The sequence below is a fragment of the Stigmatopora argus genome, chromosome 5, assembly GCF_051989625.1.
Source record: "Stigmatopora argus isolate UIUO_Sarg chromosome 5, RoL_Sarg_1.0, whole genome shotgun sequence".
NCBI lineage: Eukaryota > Metazoa > Chordata > Actinopteri > Syngnathiformes > Syngnathidae > Stigmatopora > Stigmatopora argus.
The window spans coordinates 14,761,061-14,787,513 of record NC_135391.1 but is presented as its reverse complement, the minus strand read 5'-3'; the positions used below and the strand labels follow the sequence as shown (position 1 = coordinate 14,787,513).

Sequence of the window (26,453 nt, the reverse complement as noted above, 5' to 3'; positions counted from 1 at the left end):
TTGCATCTGTAGTATCCGTTACAGCGCCCACCGAGCAGAGAGGTCTGAGAACAAAATTCTCCAGATGACATCAGGCCCTAGGAGTGCAATCTAGAATAGTTTGTTAATTATTGCAACTGAATTTGTTCTTACTGTGTTTTATATGCAGACCTAAATGATAGCCACCACAAAGGCCCGATTGCATACATATAACTGTAGAAATGCTTGATTACATTTTTTTAAGAAACATGTTTTTTAGTATTTTTTCTTGCCTTATTTTTTTATACCTTAGGTATAGAGAACATTGAACCTTCAAGAAACTGAACCAAATCAGTATTACATTAGTGTATATTTACACGCATATTCAGCAGGTAGCAAAAAAGTGGTATTCAGAATCCTAATCTCAATTGGACAAACAAACTTTTGCCTGTGTTATTGAATTGAATTGAATGCTTTTATTCTCATTATATAGGTATAATGAGATTTAAAGCATTCACCAGGAAGTGAACAAACAACAACAACAAACAAACAGACAAATAAATAATCAATAAATAAGTAATCATTAATTAATAAATAAGTAATCAACATAAGTAGTCACAACATAAATAAGTAGGGAAGTGCACAAATAACAACAACAAACAAAATGATAAATAATAATGAATAAAGCATCAATAACTCATAAATAAATACACTTTTGTCATAGTTACAAGAAAAACTGAGCGCAAAGCCTTCTCATCTCATCTAAGTGTGTAATGTAACTTTTTTTCCAGAAATAATGGTCTTATTCACGTAAAAAACACTCAACCCAATTAGAAAGTGTTTCCAACAGAATTAAACATCTTGAAGCGCCACTAGACAGGCCGTAATCATACTAAAAGCAGGAATTGGATGCAACATAATCAAAGAAGGTGAGCAAATATTTTTTTAGCAATAAAAAAGTGTGGATTGACAGCACATAACACTCCGGAAAAGGAACTACAGCTAAAAACTGGCGGATCTATTTTTATGTGGCATTTAGCGGAAGTACCGGCGGAACTATTTTTATGTGGCACCTATCGGAAGTAAACATACACGCTCTGCTCTACCCCATCTGCTAAATGTATGTATATTAGCAACTATGACCTCTGTGCAATATTTACGGCACTTTGTCAATGAGCGACTCACTGCTGCCGCAACGGAAATATTTGATGTTTTCGAGAGAACCATTGTCGAGTATCAGGAGGAGCTTCAGCGTCAGCGTCGAATGGTGGACACCCTCAGAAACCCCCAAATAAAGTTGCATTGCATAGGTTTGGAAAAATTAGCTGTCAAGTTTGCATCAAAACACAAGGAGAAGGTTTTGATGTAATATTTCAACACGTATGTGTCCATCCAGGAGTCCAGAACGATGACAACGAGCAGATCTGCACTGAAAAGAAGGTAGAAGAGGTCAGGCAGCATGGAGCAGAACCTCTGATGGATGTGACTTCCAGCCATGAATTAAATCCAGGTGTGTGAAAAAAATGATAGCGTATAATGTAGTTATGATTATGTTTCAGGGCCATTGACGGTGAGGAACGTCCAATCTAGTTGACTAGAAGAGGCGGGCAGTGAATGGTCGTATTTTATGGACAATAATACTTCACTCTGCCTGCCACTTATACTCAAAGGCAGTTCATATAGGTCCTTTTTTCATGCTGACAGCCAAGGAAAGCATGTGCTAGATGTCCTACTTACAGAATTGGTGGAGTTCAGAAATCATACTGAAAATGAAGACTTGATTTGGTATTGATTTAGAATGAGAATGAGTGTTTAAAAAGAAGTTATGTTGATGATCGCAGTAATAAACACCAGAAGACCAGATTGCTCTATTAGGTAACAGCAGACAAATCAGCAGTAGATATCAGCAGACACAAGCTCTACCCTGCAAGGAAACATTAATTTATTTGTTCTGACTTTTTAATTAAAATTATTCAAAGACAAGTTTGTTTAGTTGTGCAAGTTTCCTGTGTGTTAGTGATAAACAGTTTTGCTGGTGCAATTTATAATCTGGAAAACATGGTAGTCATCGGAAAATGAAATGTTACTGGTGGATTTGTGGTTTCTACACGTATAAAACCCAACTAATAACCTCCTGGTCGGTCTTTGTGTGGTTTTAGGAATACAGCAGGTCGACAAGAACCAGCAACTTTGTTGGCCAGAGCAAAATTCCTTTGCTCACCAAGAGGAACCAGAACTTGCACAGATTAAAGAGGAACCTGGCACCAGTCGTCAGGATGAACAACTAGATCCTTTCTTTTCCATTCCCGTGGTTGACCATCATTTTAAGAGTGGGGATACGATCGTCTACTCCAGTCCTGGTCAAAGTCCGTCCGAGGATGTCAACGCTCACAATGAGATGAGCAGAAAGTCATTCAGGTGTGACTGTTGCGGTAAAATATTTGGTTTTAGGTGTAAGCTAAAAAGACATATGATGACCCACACAGGAGTGAAGCCGTACTCCTGCAAAACTTGCGGGAAGGGATTTAACCAGACGTCCAACCTGAAAAGACACCTAATGATCCACACGGACGAGAAACCGTACGCTTGCAAAACCTGCGGGAAGCAGTTCAGGAACACTCATGAAGTCATCACGCACGCTAGAACTCACACGGGCGAGAAGCCGTACACTTGCAGCACGTGTGGGAAGACGTTCGCTCAGTTGTCCATCCTTAAGAGACACGTCATGGTGCACACCGGGGAGAAGCCGTTCCTTTGCAAAACGTGCGGGAGAAGTTTCAGCGACTTGTCCGTGCTGAAAAGGCACGTGATGGTGCACACAGGAGAGAAGCCTTATGTGTGCGATTTTTGTGGGAGGAGATTCCGCGCTAACAGCAACTTGAGCATCCACAGGAAAAGGGTGCATGCGGCCGAGGAGGCCGCTGGCTTGGAGACCTGAGATTGGGGGAAATTTGTTTTTACACAGGTTTTAAAAATACATATTTATTTATAATCAGAGGTTGATGATGAGTATACTTGTCCATATTTTTCTTTCATATTGAAACTTGCAAACAACTTACCGTATTTTCACGACTATAAGGCGCACATAAGTCTTAAATTTTCTCCAAAATAGACAGGGTGCCTTATAATCCAGTGCGCTTTATATATGGACCAATACTAAAAATGTTATCACGATAAAATAAATCAGTCGATAGGGTACAGCATCCTCTACAGCTCTCACAACTACGGCAAGCAGCCCCCGACTCTACTATTTTTCCCGTAGAAAAAGTACTGCGCAGTGACTGCTGGGATATATAGTTCTTTTTTCAATACACCCAGGATGACGGCGAACACACTAATTTGGTGCTCACCGACCGTCATTTCGGCTGTATTTACAAAATAAATCCTGCCACTAGATGTTAGCGTCAACAGAGCATTAAAAGCTAACTGCGAACTATATATATATTATATATGGATGAATATCGAACCGCAACATGAGATTATGGCTACGTGAGGCGTATGTCAAGCGACCGGATGGCTTTTTTCACGGCTCGCCGTCACTTTTGATTTGCGACCAAGTTACGAAAATGAAATGATGACGTGAGTACATTGTAAAATGGCTAAATAAAGTACAACCAAACTCAGTTTTGCTTCCGTTTCCTTTTTAAAAATGTGTTTTTAGCGTGTGGGTGTAGCCTGCATGTTTAAACTGGTGTATGTTTTGCCATGCCTGGCTGCGTCTATAAAAACGGTGCGTCCTTTGTGTGTTTAAAATACAGAAATAGCACTCGTTACTGACACTGCGGCTAAAAATACAATGCGCTCTATAGTCGTGAAAATACGGTAATTGACTCACAAACACCATGCGATGGCAACAAAACACCATTTTAGATGTGAGACGATAGTATTCCATTTTGTGCCCACACGACAAATTGATTGAATTACTTGAATGGAAAAGGTAGTCTTATTTTTTCATGGGTGAAAAAATCTATTGTTTTATTGGTAGATTTGCTGTGTATATCCATATCCACTGAGTTCGGTGAACTTTTCATATTCACGGATGCTTTGACTTTGTTACATCATATTCACAAAAACCTGGTTCATATTCCTCCATGTTGGTGTTTTTCTTTTATTTATTAAAAAAATAAACAAATAACATGGTTTCATCCAGTGGTTGAAAATGATATGTCTATTTATACAAATAGGTGTACCGTACAGACATTTACATTTAATTAAACAAAAAAGTTAAGTGAAAGTATTTTTGTACATATAGCAAAAAAATCAGTTTTAGCATTAGACAGCATGATTTTCCGCTACTTTCAAAAATGCAGTGTTGGGAAACGGAATAGGTTAGAACTCATTGGGCTATTCATTTGGTGTCTTTCTCTTTTTAGTCCTTTTATCATTATGCTTCATCTTTCTCTTCATTTTGTTCTGGCCTTCCTCCTGTCTGAACTGGTGTCTGTTTATAAGAAAACAAATTACTACCTCTGAAAAAGGCAACAGAATTTAGACAAAGCTCAGCGAGCTTAACTGTCACCTCGACTGCCAGCGTCTGCCGCTGTTCCACACGCGACCAAAGGAAGGCAACCAGTTGGCGTCAGTGTGTGAACTGTGGTCAAAGTTGGCTCCCACTCGGTTCGGGGGGAGCTTCCTCATCTTCTCTTGCTCCTCTGAGTAAGGAAAATACACAACATTGTTTGTATTAATGCGTGTCCAAATTCATTACATTCCAAAGCATTCTCCAAACTCCAAATGAGTCCCTTTTCAGCCATTCTGACCAATTCAGAGGAATACGCCGCTTCTTAAAATGTACTTACTGGCGCTATCTACTGGCAACACAACACAATTTTACTGCACTGTTTTTAATTATTTGTACATCTAATGCCATATACCTACGTTCAATCAAAACTACCAAATTCAGTTCAAATATGTGACTGTTATTGCAGTGTAATAACACTAGCGTAACGCTACAAAAACTTCATTTTCAAATGTACAGTGGCTCCTTCATTTATATTACTTGAAATGGACATGTCATTCATTTTCGGAGACTATTGATCCAAAATAATACATATTTCAATTTTGGACATTAGAAAAATGAAGTATTTGAAAGACGAGCATTACAGCTAAAGGAAGCTAAACCACCCTATTTAGCTACATGGATGTATGTCATAAATAAAGATAAATAAATGCATTCTACTCTGTTTGAGGAACTCCTGAGCTGACGGGCCAATTTCAGGAGGTGCCCCACTTGTGGATGTTCCTTCAAGAGGATCATCTTCCTGGAGCCACGGAGGGACGCCGCCTGTAAATTGACAGTCAATGCAACATCAATCTTTACAGCGAACTGAACAGCAGCTTATTGCTGCTCCTGTTAGAGTACCTGTGTGTACATTTCCGCTATTTGCTGAATCCTGCAACAGAGAAAACCACAGTAAGTGAAGGCTTTCATCACCTTTGAGGAATTCAGAAGCATTTCTTCTACCTGATAACCAATAAATGTCAGGCCATCTTGGTGCGCGTCAACCATCGAGTCAACGCTGCTGTTTATCCGCTGGTGGGCTCCCCATGATGTCTCTGGAAATCTATCACTTCCGTAGGTAAGAAGAAGCACGCGGACTAAACAATAATACACTTTTGGTGCTTTGGATGTTACCTGGCACTGGCTTGGGCTGCCAATTCCGGTCTGTTCGCTCCATTAATCAATGCTGGTTCTGCTTCATGCTGATTTTGATTCAGGAAAAGCCAACAGTGGTTCACAGAGGAAGTCTCAACACTAACAAAAACTCTTGCTAAGACATCCAATTCTTGGAAATGTTTTTGTTTTATGATGACTGATATATAAGATTTTAACCACTCATGGCTTCACACTTTTGTCACATAGTTGAACGTTTTACATGGTATTTTTTTAGCTAGAATTTAGTGCAGTTCTCTTTTGCAAGCCTTAAAATTCTAAATGTAAAAGCCATAGTTATGGATACCACCACTGCATCCAGAGAAACAAACCTCTGGAAGAGACTTAAGAAATTCTTGGCGCTGTTTCTCCTGCACCCGGATCAGCTCGGCTTGCTGTGGACACACAAATTTAAGAAATTTGTCAACACATGTAACAACAGCGACCAATCCTTTAAATCTAGGTGAGGATGGCAGCATTTATTCGGCCAGTGTCAAGTCCGTGAACCACCGGATGAAAATATTAGCACTAATAGAAAAATGACCTCGGGTAAGTTTATGAAGTTAACCATAAAATAACAGTTGGCATTACCTGTTTAACGAATTCATCCTCCTTTTCCACATAAGTCTCCAATACCTTTTCCACCTCAGATTTGAACCTAAAGAAAATAGACATTTAATGAGTCATTTTTGACATTATTCAGCTTTTCTCCATACTTGGAAACTCAACAAAAGGTTGGATGGATTGATTTGAAAATTATACTCACAGTCCAGTCTCCTCTTGTGTGATGAGGACTTTGTCTCTCAACTTGGGATCAGCTTTGTTCTCCCACCAGAACTTGTGGGTATTCTTTCTGTGTTCTGATCTGAAATTATGGATGCATTATTAAATATACAACACTATTTTTCATGCTTTACATCTTTGCATAACGTCACTCACGTGGCCATGTGCTCCAGCAAGCCACCATGTAGCACAGTCATTTTGCCATCGGAAACATTTCGTTCAACTTCCAGGCCACAACAAAAACACCAGAAGGTTTTCTTGTGTTCGGTGCAATCAAACCTTTCGACTTCTGGTTTTTTAAGTGTCCGTCGTGCCTCTTTCACCTGGAACATAAAATTTTATCTCATCTCATCTCCTGAACCGCTTTATCTTCACTAGAGTGCGGGGGGTGCTGGAGCCTATCCTAGCTGACTTCGGGCAAGAGAGGGGGGACACCCTGAATTGGTGGCCAGCCAATCGCAAGGCACAAGGAGACAAACAAGCATTTACGCTCACACTTATACCGAGGGGAAATTTAGTGTTCAATCAGTCTAGCATGCATGTCTTTGGAATGTGGGAGGAAACCGGAGTACCCGGAGAAAACCCACGCAGGCCCGGGGAGAACATGCAAACTCCACACATGTGGACCGACCTGGAGTCTAACCCAGGTCTCCCCACTGTGAGGCCGACGCGCTAACCACTCATCCGCCAGCCCGCCCTATAACATTTTATAAAGGATTAAATTAATTTATAGGGGGAGAGACCCGCTAATTAAAACCAAAAAGATAAATCAAAAGACACAAATAAAAGACATTGTTTTTTACTGACCTTGTCTATGAATTTCATTAATACGAGCCTTAATCTGCTTTGATGATGTTTCCCGAAGATGTGTCCTTTTCCGTTGAACGAAGTTTGCCTGCAGATAGCGCAATAATATGCACCCATCTAGTCCAATGAAAAAATCAATAACATATAATTATAACACTTTAGTTTAAGCCTCATACTAACATTTAAATATTTGTTTTCGAGTCAGCGGAGAACAAAGGTAAACATTAAAGGAGGATGTACCGTCTTGAAATACGTCCCCCTGGAAACAGTGGAGGAAAAAGTAAAAATAAGATAAATAACGATAATTATGGATTACTGCGATTAACTAGCAAACAATTCGGGGGTTGACTGGTACAGTCTCCAACACCCCCGCAAACCTGGTGTGGATAAGCGGTACAGAAGGTGAATTAATTAATAATTGAATAATTCCCCGGCGTTGACCACCGGAAACAAAAAGCCTGACACCTAACGGAAGTCAACCCTATACATAAGGTTAGCCATTTAATTCTCATCTCTGAGGAAAAACAACGGCTTTTACATTCAATGTCGGTCACGCAAACAACCATGTCTAAACTCCATCACTTGCGAACGTTTGTCAACGAGCGATTGACTGCCGCCGCTGAAGAAATTTTCGGGGTTTTTGAGAAAACCATTGTCGCCTACGAACAAGAAATGGACCGTCAGCGCAGGCTTCTGGACGTCTTCGCCTGCAAACCTGCCGCTCATTCTCAAAGGACAGGTTCGTCATTTTACTCATTTTCTAACCCTAACCCCAAACCAAATTGCGGTCTTATTTATTTATTTTTAACATGAGTATTTATTTCCACGAAAAGACGACATCCCGCAGTAATGAAAACGAATGTACACACATATATATAATGAAAAAAGGCTCATGAATTCAAAAGCGATCAATTCCTGTCAGGCTTCTTCAATATACACTGATTTATTTATTTCCACGAAAAGACAATAAATTCCTGTAGTGATAAAAAATAATTAATTGGTACCAGAACTTTTTTCGTAAGTTGAACATTTCGTAAGTAGAGCAGTACTTTATATGTAAATTATCTAATTAATTCCACGGTGCTCACACATCTACCAGCAAAACCCAAAAGTACATAAGAAGATCTTGAAACACTGATAGTGGTTGTTGTGAGACAGCCAATAAGAGCCCAGTAGAGTGCACCTAGATTGTAAATTGAGAATCAATGCATCTGTGACAATTTCAAAATAAAACAGCGAATATGGGAAATTTATTGACGTTTGAGGGGATTTCGTAACTTGGATCTTGTTTTCGTGTCTTGAAGCATTCATTTGCATACAAAAAGCTTTCGTAACCTGAAAATTTCATACATATGGACATTCGTAAATTCAGGTACGACTGTATACACACACACACACACACATACATACATGCATACATACATACATACATACGCACGCACGCACGCACACACACACACACATATATAATTAAAAAGGTTCAGAAATTAAAAAAAGTGCTCATTTACTGTAGGTTCCTTAAATATAGTAGACTGAATTTCTGTCGCCGTTCGGTTAATCGGTTAATCTTAGTTTTGTCTCAGATGTGCATGCATAATACATTGGTTGTTTGGTCTCTGTGTTTCTTATTTCATCACTTTCTAATGCAATAATCGCAGAGTCTCCACCGGGTGGGTCGTGTACCCAGCAGAGCATCACCAGTGTGGCGCAGAAGCACCAAGAGCCGCTTCACGTTAAGGTTGAACAGGAGGAGCGTTTCTCAAACTGTGCAGTGTGGCCAGCAGCTTTGAACTCTGACCAGAATGGAATTGAAGCAGACAAAGACGCCACAGAAAACGTAGCCTTTGACACCTCGGAACCAAGCAGCGATAATCAAATCGTCTTCCGTGGCTACTATCCGGAAATGAACGAAGATTACGTCAGCGACAAAGTGACGTCTACCTTGACAAGGAGCGTTAAAACAGAAGATCTCGAGCAGGAGGACAGGACGTACAGCTTGGAGAACCCGATGTCAACTGTCCACCCTCAAGCACAACCCTTTGGGCAGCATTTCCAGAGCGGTGGCAGCTTCTTCGCCGATTCGGACGTATGCACACAAGTCAAGCCTTTCGTTTGTGACATCTGCGGAAAGGGCTTTGGATTTAAACGTTACCTGGCGCAGCACATGATCACGCACTCAGCGGAGAAGCCATACGCTTGCAGCAGATGTCGCAAAACCTTCCGGCGTATGCAGGCGCTGCAGATTCACATGCGTTGTCACACGGGCGAGAAGCCGTATTTCTGCAAAACCTGCGGGAAAAGATTCTGCCAGAGTTCGGCGCTCAGAGTTCATCTCCGAGTTCACACGGGGGAGAAACCGTACTCATGCGACACCTGTGGGACCGGATTCAGTAGCATGCCGGTGTTGAGAAACCACATCATGAGGGTCCATGAAGGCAACACGCTGTACGTTGAAAGGAACGCCGCCGTGTGGCCAAGTTAAAGTGTCGTAACCAATTAGGTTTTCAGACCGGTAATCCCTAAATATGAACTGTACCACTATAGTAGCAGTGCATGTACCGTGGGGCAAATAAGTATTTAGTCAATCACCAATTGTGCAAGTTCACCTACATAAAAAGATTAGAGAGGCCTGTAATTGTCAACATGGATAAACCTCAAGCATGAGAGACAGAATGTGGGGGAAAAACAGAAAATCATTTGATTTTTATAGAATTTATTTCCAAATTAGAGTGGAAAATACATATTTGGTTACCTACAAACAAGCAAGATTTCTGGCTGTCAAAGAGGTCTAACTTCGTCTAACGAGGTCTCCACTCGTTACCTGTATTAATAGCATCTGTTTTAACTCATTGTCAAGTTATCTCTACTTTCTTCAAATTTTGCCCCAAACTTGAAAAGGGGCCCCGATCTTATCAACGCAGGAACAACTCAAATCCTTCCAGTTTACAATTTTATTGAAGTTTATGGTGATAGGAAGTGGTTAGGTTGATAACCTTAAAGAAAGGGGGAAAGAAGGAAGCATGTGACGTCATTCAAGTTTCACGTTACTATGGTGATCAAAGTGTTGCTCTTGAGTTTACTAATAACATCTTGACTTTACTACAGAAAAGGACAAGAGCGTTGAAATGAGAGAGTGGAAATGCATGGGTACATTAACTGATTGAGTAAATCAAACACAAATATTCACTTTACAGAGATAGGTCATAAGAGTAATCCAAGTTAAGGGAAAATACAAATAATGCAACTTAAGGTTGTGAGGAGCAAATTAAGCATCAATCAGCTGGCATCTAGGTGGTACTTATTTTATCCTACCAGTTGCGTGTGATCGGGTCTGAAGGGTATTCCTTGCTCCTTTCTCGCTTGTCTGCTTTCAAGGCTTGAATCTGAATTTTTATATCCTGGCTCATGCCCTATGATCTCAGGCAGGAAATGAGGCGAGGTGACTTTGATTTGGGTTTTCTTTTCTGCCCCCTGTTGGCCTGGAGGAGGGGCAGACATATCTTCTCCAAAGTTGACTTGACACTCATTATCGGTATAAAAGACACCTGTCCACAACGTCAGTCTCTCTCACTCCAGAATACTGAATTGCATCCAAAGAACACCATAACCACTGTGAAACATGGGGGTGGAAACATCATGCTTTGGGGCTGTTTTTCTGCAAAGGGACCAGGACAACTGATCTGTGTAAAGGAAAGATTGAATGGGGGCATGTATCGAGATATTTTAAGTGAAAATCTCCTTCCATCAGCAAGGACATTGAAGATGAGACGTGGCTGGGTCTTTCAGCGTGACAATGATCCCAAACACACAGCCAGGGCATCAAAGGAGTGGCTTCGTAAGAAGCATTTCAATGTCCTGGAGTGGCCTAGCCAGTCTCCAGATCTCAACCCCATAGAAAATCTGTGGAGGGAGTTGAAAGTCCATGTTGCCCAACGACAGCCCCAAGACATCACTGCTCTAGAGGATATCTGCATGGAGGAATGGGCCAAAGTACCAGCAACAGTGTGAAAAGCTTGTGAAGAGTTACAGAAAATGTTGACAATTATAGGCCTCTCTAATCTTTTCAAGTAGGATAACTTGCACAATTGGTGGTTGACTAAATACTTATTTGCCCCACTGTACATACTTACTCCAAAGTATGACCCCAAAGCATAAATATGAATTCAGGTTTCTCTGCCCTGCAGGAGTATTAAACGCATATTTGTCTGAAGCCATTTTTTTTGTTATTGGTTGCTTCAGTCTTATGTTTGCTAACTAGTGGTGAACACGACTAATTGACAGATGATTAATAAATGAATTGGTTGTTTAAAGATTTTGTTGACCAACAAGTGGTTGAAACCCTTTTTTGAGCCACTAATAATCATAGAACATATTCTCCAATGTTTCATTTTATTTACATTTTTAAATAAAAAAACAAAATTGGAGGCAAAATATTCAGTTTTAATTCATAATTTCTTAATTATTAAAACTTTTTTTCTTTCTCTCTGAAACAACTGTTAATTTTGAAAAAATGATTATGTAAATATTTTAAATTAAAACAGTCAATATTCATTTTGTTATCTAAAATAAAAAAGTACCTAAAGGGGAACTGTAAATATTTTGTGAGTCCTGTACTCCTCAATATATTATCGAGGACTGCAGGATATTTTTTTCAAATTTTATTTTAGCGAAACTCATGATTCATTTTTGCGGGCCACAGGAAATTATGTGGAGTGCCGGATCTGGCCCTAGGGCCTTGAATTTGATACTTTTGGTATTGCATGGAGTGTGCATGTTCTGTCTCCTCAATTTCCAAAAAATTACATAAGCTTTTTTAAACGTAATTTACAGCCATTGGCAATGATAGATGTCCGATGCATTTGAACTGGGAGGGCCGGATCTGACCCTTAGCTGCCACATCTCCAGGTTCAAATGGATTGGACATTTATCATCATAATGTGCAGCAAATGAGTTAAAAACCAACAAAATGGTGAAAGGTGTCAAAGGGTGCTGGAGTAGTAGAATAAGTCACCCACGCCCCCGACCCTCCAAAAAAATATAATAAAAGGAATTGCTATTAAAAAACAAAAAAACAAAGGTTGGATGGTTTTATGTACAGTACTGTATTTATTTTCACCAGCTGAGATAAGCTACACCTCTGTAAATAATTTAATGGTCAAAACATATCATGTTGTAAAGAAACTGAAGTTTACCATTCTTCCATGCACTGTAAGTTATTTTTATGTCCCCTTAAAAATAAACTACCTCAATGATTCATTTTTTTGTTCATTTTTACATGATAACCTGCACACTAGGCATTTGTTTTGTTCTACATGTTTCACTAATAATTGGGAACTCTTTGTTTTTATACAATAATTAAGGCGCATTTCTCAGGTTGTGTAATTACGTACATTCAAAATCCAAAATTATGTACATTCAAAATGTAACAAACCACCCGGCGAGCCATTAAAAAAGATGAAAAAGGAGCCTGTTTATTTAATGGAAATGCTTCAATGATATTTGAATCAAATTCAGAGTCGCAAGGACACTTCTGAGAAAGCCATCAGTCTTTTCACAAAGCTTCCCTGACAAATAGCATTGACTGGCCAATACGCAAAATCACAAGCATATGCATCGTGGGCCAGACATTGTGCCCTCAAAATGTGCCGCTTAACCAACCCTGTCATCGCTCAAAGTTTATGTCCCCGGAGTGATCCAATCAAAGGCTTGAGAGCAGAAGAAACTAATTTACTGATAGGTATGCTTTTCTAAGGGACCTCGTTTTTGTAAACCACCAGCTTCATATATCCCCTATAATTAATTATGTTTTTATAGCCATCTAAACTCAAAACGCTGCCTTGTAATTTGATGGTTTCGAACATAGCAATTTGCAGACCCCAATTTTGATTTGCCTGCTTTTTATTTCCAATTTTGTTTAAGGTGGTATCTGCACATCGCAGCTATTTCAACAGCTAATGTATGCTTTATTATTAAAACAGTAAAATGGTGCATACCATTTTTTTTTCCATAGAGTTAAACACGGTTCATTCCAGATGTTATTACAATACAATCAAATGTAGACGTCCGATCCATTTGAACAGAGAGGGTGGCAGGGTGTCATCCGAATGGCATCGTTCGTCTCTGGATAGACGGTCTCCCGTCCACATTGCTGACCCTCCTACTTCAAGTGAAATGGATGTCTAGCACCTTCAATGGCAGCCCACGAATTGGACCATGCAAAATGAATGCAACACATTCTACATGGCTCTTGTTTTCATTCATTCCTTTTCTGAACCGCTTTATTCTCACTAGGGTCGCGGGGTGTGCTGGAGCATATCCCAGCTGACTTTGGGCATGTGGTGGGCGACAGCAGCCAATCGCAGGGCACGAGGAGACAGACAACCTTTCACGATCACACTCAAATTAGAGTGTCCGATCAGCCTACCATGCATGTTTTTGGAATGTGGGAGGAAACTGGAATACCTGGAGAAAATCCACACAAGCCCAGGGAGAACATGCAAACTCCACACAGGTAGACCGACCTGGATTTGAACCCAGGACAGCAGAGCTGTGAGGCTGACACACTAACCTCTCCTCCACTGGGCCGCTCGCCCGCTCTTTTTTTCTTTTATTATTATTTTAAATGGCCAATGGGCTGGACTTTATTTAAAAAAAAAAATAAACAATGGTTTACCGGAGGTTCTGTGTTTGAAAGTGCAGTGTTAAAGAAAGCTCAAGTACAATCGAATTAACTCAGATTATTATTTAATGGAATGGATGTAGTAAAAGGTTTGCTTCAAGGTCAACGTTTGAATTTACAGTTGAAAAGATGAGTTTTGTGGGTGATGCTGATCAAGGTTGGACAGGCTATATAACTTAATGACTCCTCCAGCTTCCCAGCATGAACGAAGATGAATGTTCGCCTCTCAGCAGGGCCGAGCACAAGCAGCGAAAATGTGGCAATAATTTAGTTGGCCTGCAGTGAGAATATGTCTCGCAGAGGTAATGGTGCCCTCAAAGCTGCTTTGACTGCAGTGAGGAGGAGACATTCATCAGCGTGCCGTTAATGTGAAATATTGACCACCTTTCTGAGAAGAAGGAATGAGTCCGTTTATAGTGTGAACATTTTTTTTCCAGAAAAGTATGATGATTCCTCACACAATGTTCTTCAAGTCAGTGCCTGCAATTGGCGGCGATAGATGTCCTTTCCTTTTGGACTAGAAGAACTGGCAGCGATCATGTTTAGCCAGCCTCTCGCCAATCGATTGGACGTCTATTGCTGTCAATGGCAGTGAATGAGTTAACCCGGTCTTCGTTTTTGTGTGATTTACAGTATGAAGTGGTTTACTGTCAAAAATTACGATTGTAAGGACTTATTTTATTGAATATAATTGGTAAACTCCTTGGCTGCCATTGACGGGGGTGGATGTCAAATCCATTTGATCTGTGAGGGGCTGACAACAATTAATTTTACGTCAATTGCTGACAATGATAGCTAAGGATTTAGATATTTTATACAATAATAAGTAACTTTCTCAGATTTTAATGTTTCATTCAGGCAGGTCTGCCACAATTAATCGACTAATCAATACCTAATTAATTCCAAAGTTAATCGACTACTATTTTGATGGTCAATTAATCGTCGGGCCCAGTAGTTTGAGTGGTTAGCACATCGGCCTCACAGCTCAGGCGTCCTGGGTTCAAATCCAGGTAGGTCTACCTGTGTGGAGTTTGCATGTTCTCCCCGGGCCTGTTTAGGTTTTCTCTGGGTACTCCGGTTTCCGCCCACATTCCAAAGACATACATGGTAGGCTGATTGGACACTAAATTGCCCCTAGGTATGAGTGTGAGCGTGAATGGTTGTCCGTCTCTTTGTGCCCTGCGATCGGCTGGTCACCGATTCAATGTGTCCTTGATGGGCTCCAGCACCCCCCGCGACCTAATGAAGATAACGCGGTTCAGAAAATGAAAGTTTCATTGTAAGGTGCATGTTCGCTGTGAGAGATAATCTAAAAAGAAAAATCCAGAAATCACAATGTATGATTTTTCCCCCCACAATTTATTTGTGTGATACAGCTGCAAATAAATATTTGAACACCTAATTTCCTGTAGTTTTCCCCCAGGTTTGTTTTCCTAATCTTCTGTTGACATTCTGGGTGCTCATCTTGTGATCGTGGAGTGGTTCTCTCACCAGCAGAGGGTGCCATGTACCTTAAACTGGGAGCAGCTCAGCTTTCAATTTTACCAGTTTCACTGCTGTGGGAGTTTGAAGTTTTATAATGAAGTATTAAAGCCACATTCACATTCTGGAGAAACAGAAAAGACAATATTTCCAGTTTCTAATACACACAATACATTAAACTACTACAATTCAATTCAAATAGCTTCTTTTTGGTATTTTACATGGGCCTTTCTCATCTCTCTGCTCAGCCACTCCCCAGCAGAGAGCAAAAGCAGCTGTGAGAAAGATGAGGTCGTCAATCTTCCTCAGCTAGTGGTGGCGTTGACTCAGTGACCCAGTGACACCACATCAAAAGAGACCCCCACCTTCCAAACCCTCACCCCCGTCTCCAAATGAACTTTTTGCTGAGGCCGTCTCAGCTGGGCCAAAGGCACGTGTGCTTTTTCGGGGTTGTTTTGGCTTGTTGTAACACATTTGCTACAAATCACTTCAACTTCACAGTGCTCCTTATGAAGCCGACATTTTTCTGTCGGTGCATAGCCACAAATTCATTAAAGTGATGATTTGATGGTTGCGTTTTAAGACTAAATTGACTTGTGTTTCTAATTTTTAGAATCCGTTTTTTTTTTCTTCCCTATTGGATCACCCTTGATTCACTTCATTAAACCGAATGATTGCCTGGCCACTGAGACTCTATCACTTATTCAGTTGGCTTTACGTGTCAGAGACTAAGCAAACAGAGTCGTGTGAGCGAGCAACATCGTAACTTGACATTCTTGAGAGAGCTGTGCAGCTGTGCCTTCCTTTCTCTGCACCAATCAGCATTCTCCGAATATCTACCCTTCACTTCTACCGTGTGAAGAATGCCGCAGCAAAAGGGATGGATAGATTATCACAGTTGATTTTCTTCAGTATCTTATTTTCATAAAAACAACAAAATTGACATTAGGAGTGGTTAGCGCGTCGGCCTCACAGGGGGGACCTGGGTTCAAATCCAGTTCGGTCCACCTGTGTGGAGTTTGCATGTTCTCCCCGGGCCTGCGTGGGTTTCCTCTGGGTACTCTGGTTTCCTCCCAAATTGCAAACACAAGGTAGGCTGATTGGACACTCTAAATCACATGTGTCAAAGTGGCGGCCCGGGGGCCAAATCTGGCCTGCCGCATCATTTTGTGTGGCCCGGGAAAGTAAATCATGAGTGCCGACTTTCTGTTTTAGGATCAAATTAAAATGAAGAGTATAGATGTATATTAAATTTCCTGATTTACCCCCTTTTAAATCAATAATTATAATTATTTAATCATTTTTTTCTGTGTTTTTAGTTCAAAAATCATTTTGTAAAATCTAAAAATATGTATAAAAAGCTAAAATAAACATTGTTTTAGATCTATAAAAAACTGAATATTCAGGGCTTTTAATCCAGTTCTTTTAATCCATTTATAATTTAAAAAAATGTAAATATTATATCAAAATGGTCCGGCCCACGTGAAATCAAGTTGACGTTAAAGCGGCCCGCGAACCAACCCGAGTCTGACACCCTTGCTCTAAATTGTCCCAAGGTATGAGTGTGTATGGTTGTCCGACTTTCAAACTGATCATGAGGTAAATTGTAACACTGTAACACTTGAAATACCAAATTTGTGAAGATGACATTCAGGCATTGAAGAGTAGCTCATTTTGCCTTTTTACTTTAAACTCTGAAAACAATTGCATCCCGCCAATGCCTTCTTAAAAATACTCAGCTCCCAAAGTCATTTTTTCCAGGAAACCCAAAAACATTTGAATTAGTCAATAATTTTAACAAGGTGGCGATAGGGGAATAAAGTACTTAACTACCACTTAACCACATGATATTGGAACGAAATGAGATGGCACGATATGAAAAGTGAAGTTGTAAACTCTTTTTGGGGCCAGATCGCCCACCCCAAGCACTAAATTATTTAGGTAATGTATTTCCTCGTAGTATGCATCAAATCTAATTTCTCTTCCAAGAAAGTTAAAATAAATCTTCCAGACAAGACAAATCATATGTTTCATTATAAAACTTGAGGACTGGAATAAAACTGACTACTGAGCAGATGCAGCAACATAAATCAACAAAATTGCCTGGATTCTTTTTCCTGGCTGCTTTGCCCTGTCACTTGTTGCTAGGGAGGATCCATGCAGCTTAATTCCCCCGACCCGCAAGTACAAACAATACCAAACAATGTAAATGATCTGACAAAACTAGCATTAGTGACTCTGTATTTTTAGCCTTTGTGAGGGACTCATTTAACATATTGATGAGGTAAAGTTAGATTGTTTGGTTTTAATTGCCCTTATCATTTATCCAACATATATCTATAGTAGATCAACAATATAAGAAAAGTCATCGATGTATGTAGTATATTTAATTCTCTCTTATATACTATTTTCATGAAATTTAAGCAAAAACTATGGGGGAAACCATTTTGTTCTTAAATCGGTTGCTATTTAATAATTTTCAAAGGCCATCATTTATAGATGGTCTTATTAAAAAAGTGAAGGTTGGGACAAATAATGGCATCCATTCATTTTAAAGGGTAAAATGCTTTGCGATAAGAGTTATGAGACTATAATGAATAAAAGTCTTTGTTCTGCAATGAAAGCAGATCAGCCACTGGGGAAAGTGCATCAATATAGAGCAAATGTTATGTTTGGTGTTATAAAACAAAAATAGCAAGTGAGGAGAAAGTCAAACAACATGTCAGGACCAATCCCACGGCAGGCACCCGCAGGAAACCGCCACGTGACGTTATGTAGCGTACCATCGTCTTTCCCCTTTGTCCCCTTGACCCCTGCGCTTTCTCACCTTGCAGCCCTGAACCGCCAGAAACCCGCATATCTCTTTCCACATTCCTCCCTGACTCCCATCTCCATTACTTTTCCAGTTGTCTCTTTGCGGTTAGAAATCAGGATGTCTCCCTATGTGTGTGTGTGTGTGCGTGTGTGTTTGTGTGTGTGTACATCTGGCCCGCATGAGGCATGCAACTGCAACAGACAAGTAATGGGAGAAGTGTGTAGGCGTCGTGCATACGAGTGAGCGAGTGCACAGACGACAAAGGCAGCTGCGGATGTCTCTGTCAGCTAAATCCCATCTGAGCGTATTTTCATATGAACTTTTGCTATTCACCCACAAAAACCGCACGAGCCTTCTGAAAAACACTGCTGAACCGTCAGAATCTACCAATAACACTGATTAAAGGATCATTATAGTAATTGGAAGGAAGGCATTTGAAAAATGCTTGGGACATTTTTATATGCAAATATCATTTTAAACAGGAGTCCTAAAACTGTCTTTGGCATCGAGTACCAAAGTTTCCAAGGCAGTAATGGAATTCCCATCCCAGTCCCTAGGGATCTGGTTTTTGGTGAATACCTTTGGTAATTATAAAAGTGGACTGTCATGCTCAGAAGCCATCAAACTTCAATTTTTTTCAAACAGAATCCAGACCCCATTGAAAAATTGTTTACATTCTGTCATTTTTCTTTTGGTTTGCCCAAATTTATTCATGCTTCTTCTATCAATTATTTTCTTTACATAATTTTTACACACTTTCTGTTACTCCTATAAACTTTTTTTCACATCTTAAAAAAATGACAATTTTTCTGCTGAATTATATATTTATCTGAAATTGCTGATTCATGTTGTTATTGCGTCGGCCTCCCAGTTCTGGAGTCCAGGGTTTGATCCCAGGTCGGTCCTGATTGTGTGAAATTTGCTTGTTCTCTCCGGTCTTGTGTGGGTTTTGTCCGGAATACTTTTCTCCGGTCTCCTCCCGCATCTCAAAAACATGCATGGTTAATCACTCAAAATTGCCCCTAAATATGAGTGTGAGCATGAATGGTTGTTTGTCTCGTTGTGCCCTGCCATTGGCTGGCCACCAATTCACGGTGTCCCCTGCCTGGTGGCATACAGCACCCCCGCCAGCCTTGTGAGGATAAGTGGTTCGATAAATGAACAAATGCTGATTCATACAACAATTTGGAAAGAAAAAGGGTGGAAAATGATCAGGGATGCCCACAGTAAAATAATGTTGTTGTTTACTAAAGCCAATGACAGTTATTGATACAGCACCAAATTGACATTTCCAGTGGCGGTCCGTGCATTTTCTCGTAGCACCTTCAACGGGTAAAATCCACTTCCTAGCAGCATTTAATGATTAAATACAAATACTGGAGCTTTTCAGACATTACAACCGGGCCCGGAGTATCATTTCCCCGGGAAAAAGACAGCGATGAACGTCGATACGTCCATATACGTCCATACGCGAAACAGCAAACATTGCACTAAAATGGGGTAAAATCGACTTCCTAGCAGCATTTAGTGATTAAATACAAACACTGGAGCTTTTCAGATATCAGAACTTGGCCCACAATTGAAATATTATTTAGGAATATAGCCATATTTTACTCACCAAAAATGCTTTTCAACTGTACACAATATCCATCTTCCTTTCTTTATTCCTTCTTTTATATCGCCATCGAAGCTAATGCTGAAAGTCAAGCCTGTCCTGTCGTATTTCTGGCATAGTCCCTCTTGAAAATGGCTTTAAATCAACACAACAATATATTTGCTTGTGCAGCTCGCTCCAAATACAGTTTGGTAGCTCTGGCTAATCACTAGCCAATCATAGTTGGTGAAAGCGATGGTGTATCCCTACGCCTGTGACAATGCATTGTGGTGTTGCCAACTCGAAATCTAATTGGTTAAAGGAACAGTCTTATCGATGTTTGTGTAATGTAGCAGAGCCCGCAGAACTGATTGTGAAGGCCTTGAGGCAGATTTCTGACCCTGGCAATAAATAATGGCTGAAATGTGATTGGTTAAATGCTTCAATATGAAAACACACATCTGGAAGCAGTGCAACCAGGGGGGAAAGCAATGAAAGGAAGCTAACAGACAATTTGGAATTATTTAATAAGTATTGATGGACAAAATATAATATATGATTCAGATATTTCTTAGGCCAGCAGAGAAGGCCTCGAAGGCCCTGATGGCCCGCCACTGGACATTTCCCACCCCTACTGCTTATACTGTATTGTTCATGCTATACTACTCCTGACATCTTTTACATTGTAAATTGAAGCATCCGCTGTGCCATATTGCATCTGTCTGCAGCGTACCCTTCCTGGACCTGCTCTAAATGAATAGTGGCTTTGTGTTTCCCTGCAGGCACATGCCAGGTTCTGCCAAGCATACCCAGCCTGCCCGTGACCATCGGCTTGGGGTAAGATACAAGACAATATCTCTCAGATTCCAAATCAACGTGTGAACGGAAGGTTGCGTCGGTTCCTCTGCGAGGCATTTTAGTGGTCTACACTTGCCTTTGAGGTTTTCTCCTCGGTACCTTTGCGTGCACCTTGCAAGCCGCAAAACACTAACTTACTTGGGGAAGTGACAAATTGAGAGGTTTTGGCAGTTGGCTGGCGGTAAAACATGCCTGTTTACATGGGAGGATCCCGCATAACCACATGACGTACAGCTGGCAGCCAATAAAAGGCGAGGAGGGGATATGCACAGAGGGAGAAGGCGGCCGGGAGGAGAAGGAGACAGGAAATGGCAAGGAATGCACAGAGGTTGCGGGCGAGGCCAGTTAGTATATGTATTTCTCGAAAATGGTAGACTTTATGATTCACAGTTTGGCCAGTCGGCTCCTCCTTTTGCTCATTCTTGAGTGGAAGTTGCGGCATCAAATTATGGTGGGAAAAAGTAAAAGCCAGTACCATCATACTTAAACATTTTATGGATTTTACACCACCCCATTAAATCACCAAAGGACCCATCAGTCAGTGTGCTGGGCCTCATGTTGAAGGGGCGTGGGGATGGGCTGTGACAAAACTTATAAGACGCTCTGACAGAAATGTCTGAGAAGGGAAACTCTATCCTGCACTTGTCATTCCAATTCAGGAACATTCTATGATTTAGAGGGTGGAGAGCACAGGGATGTGGGCACACAATTCAATGGTAGAGCAGACAAAGGATGTCTGTTTTCTCACAATGGAAACCTTGTTGGCATTTTCTTTAGTGCCCTGGAGAAAACTCAAGATTGAACACAATCTGTTGTCCCTCATCTTCTCAAATGGAAATGATTTGGATTGCTTTGGATTTGCATTCAAGGCAAATCTCTTGCTGATTGATAGCATGAATTTGCTCAATATATCCAGAACGAGAGCACTAACAGCGTATTTATGTTTCGATAGTCATTGTTTTGGCTTTAAAATGAAAAACATGATTGTAGTGTTTATTTTGTACACATGTACCGACTAAGGGAAAACTTTGATTAATTGATCAACTGTTTTGGAATGTTTTTTTTCTCTGGAATAGATTGTTTCATCATGTCTTGAAGCATTTTTGGCAGAATGGAATACTCTGTAAACTCTCACCTTGTTTATAATACAAAATACATTCGCTACAGAAATTTTTGTTACATTTGTTCGCTTTACTTTTCATAAACCTTGTTCTGTTTAATACACCAGAAAAGTAACAGGCATTGACAAATTTTACAATGAGATTATTTTTGCTTTTTTTGAAAGCTTCAGAATTTTGTAATTGTATTTATTTATTTCAGCAAGTTGAGCTATTGTGATTCAGTTATCCAAATTTGTACGACACCCATAAGCTATACGTCATCAAAAACAGATAAAAATGACATCACTGTTTGACAAAATAAACAAAAGACAAAAACGAGTAATGGTTTACAAAAAGATTACGAAAATGTTGGCTCCGGTAGCATAAAATCATCAATATTTCCACAAAAATGTGACGGCGGAGAACTCCCAAAGGGACCATATTTACTTTCATAAATCCTACGAAATGTGACGACTCGTTAGAGGGTTCATATATTTTGCAACACGGATGCTTTCTATTCACATGTGAGTCACATAATTGTGCATTGTCGCATTGCAAAAACAAATTAGTTTAAGCAATGTGAATGAACACATACATAGACAATAAAAAAAATGGAATCACCATATTTTTCCGGACTAAAAGTCCCACTTTTTTTCATAATTTTGGCTGGGCCTGAAAATAACATTCAAATTCTACTTATATATGCATTTTATTTCTCACTGGCCACTCACAGTCTTTTATTTAAAAAAAAGAAGAAGTAATTTTTGTGTGTTATGAAAAAATGGTTAAGATAACCGATGGCTATTTAACCTGTTGTCTCTTTGTTCTTGGCTTCGGATAAAATAAAATAAATGCCCTCTCAAAAATGTGAATTATAGTCCGTCAAATACGGTATCAACTGGTATTTTTCATTTTCTCAAATGCAAAAACTGCTTCCTTTGTAAAATTCCAATTTTTGAAAATGTATGACATCTGTTGATTCAATTATCAATACTTGAGCAGTTGAAAAGAGAAGGCATGCAGCTTCACACATTTACACCCTCGTGCCAGCTGTACAAGCCAAAGAAGTGTGTACGAAGACACACTATTGAACCTCTTCCTGTCATCTCTGCAGATGATGTGACGCCATTAGTGTTAATCAGTCTTTTTGCAGCTGTAAGTGATAAATGAGTTAACGGCATCACGGCTCGTGGAATAACAAATGTTGCATTCAGTGGGGAGCAGTAAGGTCGCTTTTCAGTGTTAGTTCATTATAGGAGCAAGGAGAGTAATAGAAAACAAACCAGACTGGCTTTGTTTAAGTTACATAAGACAACTTTGATGAGTTTCAAGGGGTTATAATTTGCCAACAGTTCAGTTTTATTTTTAAATCTTTTTTATTGATGTGGTTTAATATGTTTCCAAGGATTTTCCAAGTTCACTTGGTAGTTTATGAGTAGCAAAAATGGACCTGGTTGGGCAGTTCAGGGTATTTTTTTCATTTTTAAACTGACTTTTAACTGAGAGTCAAAATGCATTGGGTGTCTAGAACTGTCACTAACAGTGAAAGATGAGCATTCACAGCCAATCTTCCTAGTTTAAATGAATTGGACATCTATCATTGTCAGGGTACACGGTCGATTGGTCGTCGGTCTTTTGGTCGCCGGTCTTTTGGTCGCCGATCTTTTGGTCGCCGATCTTTTGGTCGCCCGGAAGGTTATTGATAATTACCATTTAAATCGTTGCTCAAATTCCCTAAATACAAACTGAGTTACTATTTAGTCATACTTAATGCCCTATTAATTATTAGGCTAAAGAAAAGCTCCAAATTTCCCGGACTTTTATTGTTTTTTGTTGGAGAACTTGTTAAGACCCTGACTGACGTACCTTCCTAAGGGGACAACTCATGTACATACAAACTCTCATACACTCACACATCGGCTCAGTGAAACTGCTCATGGCCATTGTTGGCTTTTATTGATGCGTAAACTATGCTGTTTTACCTTGTTTTGTAGCCAATCTTTTGGTCGTCGGTCTTTTGGTTGCCCGTTGTTGCGGTCTGGGCGACCAAAAGACGGCGACCAAAAGACGGCGACCAAAAGACGGCGACCAAAAGACGGCGACCAAAAGACGGCGACCAAAAGACGGCGACCAAAAGACGGCGACCAAAAGACGGCGACCAAAAGACCGCGACCAAAAGACTGCGACCAAAAGACCGCGACCAAAAGACCGCGACCAAAAGACCGCGACCAAAAGACCGCGACCAAAAGACCGCGACCAAAAGACCGGCGACCAATCGACCGCACACGCATTGTCAGTGACATGCAATGAGTTAAAGTCTATAAAATTACAATAATAATAATCAACATGCAAGTGTTATTGGGAACATAATCAGATTGTATTTTAAGGGTTCCCACAAGTCCTTAACTCATTAGCTATGATTATGATTGAAGTGTGGCAGTGATGATTTGAATAATATTATTAAAACCTCATTCTGATACATATTTGGCTATCACATTTGGGGTATGTAGGCCTATACTAAATGTCATCTTGTGACCTGTGACTTTTTCATAGCCTAATACTGTCGGCAGTCCTGATTTATATCTCCAGCTCTTTTATCGTGTGTGTTGTTTCACCTATTAGTTTGGTTTTATTGCCAAAGGCAAATCTATTATTCATGTTTGGGAGATTGCCTTTCAAGCACTATCTTGTATTCTGTGTTGTGAGGCCAAAAATGGAAGTGGACTAATGTTCCAGATGGCTGTGAAGAGAAAAAAATAATTTTCAAGTGAGAACATTGCATGATTAGTCACCTGCTTTGACAAAAGCAAACGCATTGAGACTGTTTGCATCATCTCTAGAGTGAGGTAGAGCTAACGCGTTCATCTTTTCTTCTTTTTATAGGATAGGGCTTTGATTTTTGTTTTCCAGACAGTTTAATTCTTTCCAGTAAGAGTAAAGTTTTCTTACCTAGCTGACATTTTTGGCCGTCACACCCAATGTTTCTTAAAAACTGTCGACCAAGTCTGAGAACCTTCAAAATAAAGTTTACTGACAATCAGAAAAGCGGCCAAGATTTCAATTTATTCCCAGAGTGAAGCATTATACTTCACATTCTGCTATGATGGGCCTGAAGAGAGATAAACCTAAAGATAGAACGACAGATTTATTAGACCCAAGATGCTCCAGATTTACAACCATTGTTTAATCTCCTAGTTGTAGCCACATGAAGGTTTTTTTAATCTTTATTTTAGAACATTAATTTACAGTAACCTAAGGAAGGCACGTTTAAAATGGGGTGCTTTGCCAAAGAACAGCCAAAAAGAACAATTTTTAATTTTGGGACCAGATGTGGGGATTGGTCAACTCTTAAAGTTTTACATCGGTTTTAGCGAAAAACAAAAATCTCACTCGTTTTTTTAATTGGGAAAATATTCCACAAGGCATGTGCCATTTTGTTTTAGTGTCACACTCACGTTCCCACTGAACCAATGGTTTGAATTGAGCTTCCCAAGTGGCTTTTTTTTCTCCAGCTCCCGGCAAGTGTTCCTGTGTTGTGGTGGGAGGGTCGACGTGGGCCAGTGTTGCTGTTTATTTCCATTCTGTCATGTGAGTGAATCTGATTACAGGTCGTTAAGTCAATATTTAGCTTCTGCGGACAGCATCATCTTGGCCCAGTTTATTTATTCTGCAACCCTGCACACATCTGCTGCCAGTGTCATGCGTGGTAGCAGAAGTGTGCCGTTAGCAGGAAGCAAAGCAAACAGTGAGCGTGCTATCCTTCTTGAGTTACTCCAGTGGGTTGGGGGGTGGTGGTAGGGGTGGGGGGCATACTGAGAAGTCATGATGTGCAGCTGAAAGTCAGACTCATTCCGAATGCTCGCAATAGTTTTCATGTATTTTCTATTTAAAATGTATTTTGGAGGAAGAAATGGTATTTAAATATTTTTATACTGTTTCATTATTATGATTTAAACCACAGCATGTCTACTTCTCTTTTAAGAGCCACCAAAGAGAGAGAAGGGTTGTATACTTTATTTTTATGTCATTTGTTTTAGAAACGGGGAATTAACTTCTGTTTCCTGATTCAGACGTGGTTATTGAAAAACTGAAATTGAACCTGTTATTTCAGTATACTTTATATTCAGTCTGGGAAAAAAATGTCATTATTTTTTTATTTCCGTCACATGGAAAACCTGCAGTAAGATCTAATATTAGCCAGTGCTACAATTTCATAACCTCTTCAAGGCACCTGAAAAATCTCCAGACCTTTTCATCATTCTCTGATCTTCTAATATGCAGATTTAAATGTTTACTGCCACAAAACAACATGACTCGAACCTGCTGATCAATTCATCGCGATTTGGGTAGCAATGCACGATGTGTCATTTTCCTTATATAACTATGTAATACAAATTAAATAAAAAAAATACAATCCCCTCAAGAAAACACAGGCAGTCAAGTAGTTTTGATCAGTCTTTTACATAAGTCTACAGAAATTCCTTAGCAATTATTAATGTGTAGATAAAACTCCTTTAAAAGAGAGTTTACATTCTGATCACCTTAACTCATTAAATGCTATTGACGGCGGCAGACGTCCAATCCATTTTGACTGCGGGTAGCTGGCAGCAATCAAACAAGTGATTAAGTAAATATCACATAATTGTTTTTGTTAGCCGCCAAGAGGAACTCTCATTTGAGGCCTCTTCATCTGGCCCTCGGCTAAGGAGGATTCAATATATATT

The 26,453-nt window shown here is 40.0% G+C and overlaps 2 protein-coding genes across 3 annotated transcripts; one reads left to right on the top strand and one right to left on the bottom strand.

Annotated features, from left to right (window-relative positions):
* Positions 1–1,023: 1,023 nt before the first annotated feature.
* Positions 1,024–12,457, top strand: LOC144074364 (uncharacterized). The gene is made up of 5 exons (XM_077600759.1): positions 1,024–1,268; positions 1,355–1,468; positions 2,118–2,894; positions 7,668–7,940; positions 8,860–12,457. Exons 1-5 carry the CDS (start codon positions 1,097–1,099, stop codon positions 9,681–9,683), a joined length of 2,160 nt encoding a protein of 719 aa, XP_077456885.1. The 5' UTR covers positions 1,024–1,096; the 3' UTR covers positions 9,684–12,457.
* On the bottom strand, positions 4,037–8,017 carry cenatac (centrosomal AT-AC splicing factor). 2 transcript variants are annotated; one of them, XM_077600666.1, is made up of 12 exons: positions 7,202–8,017; positions 7,026–7,091; positions 6,551–6,717; positions 6,378–6,476; positions 6,203–6,269; positions 5,944–6,006; positions 5,594–5,661; positions 5,423–5,522; positions 5,321–5,351; positions 5,138–5,242; positions 4,478–4,610; positions 4,037–4,399 (listed from the first exon to the last, which is right to left on the bottom strand). In XM_077600666.1, the coding sequence occupies exons 1-12, from the start codon at positions 7,316–7,318 to the stop codon at positions 4,303–4,305; spliced, it is 1,113 nt and encodes a 370-aa protein (XP_077456792.1). In that variant the 5' UTR covers positions 7,319–8,017; the 3' UTR covers positions 4,037–4,302. The 2 variants fall into 2 exon arrangements, with proteins under 2 accessions (XP_077456792.1, XP_077456793.1); XM_077600667.1 differs by lacking the exon at positions 7,026–7,091 and having other exon boundaries at positions 7,202–8,009.
* Positions 12,458–26,453: the final 13,996 nt, after the last annotated feature.

Bases quoted from the DNA above. Each gene is read 5' to 3' on its own strand.
- cenatac (XM_077600666.1), bottom strand. From the start codon at position 7,318: ATGGGTGCATATTATTGCGCTATCTGCAGGCAAACTTCGTTCAACGGA. The intron at 6,270-6,377 runs GTGAGTATAATT...TATTTTCTTTAG, and splicing joins ACACAAGAGGAGACTGGACT to GTTCAAATCTGAGGTGGAAA. The intron at 4,400-4,477 runs GTGACAGTTAAG...TCTTATAAACAG, and splicing joins GGCAGACGCTGGCAGTCGAG to ACACCAGTTCAGACAGGAGG.
- LOC144074364 (XM_077600759.1), top strand. From the start codon at position 1,097: ATGACCTCTGTGCAATATTTACGGCACTTTGTCAATGAGCGACTCACT. The intron at 1,269-1,354 runs GTTTGGAAAAAT...GTGTCCATCCAG, and splicing joins AATAAAGTTGCATTGCATAG to GAGTCCAGAACGATGACAAC. The intron at 2,895-7,667 runs GAGATTGGGGGA...AAGCCTGACACC, and splicing joins GGCCGCTGGCTTGGAGACCT to TAACGGAAGTCAACCCTATA.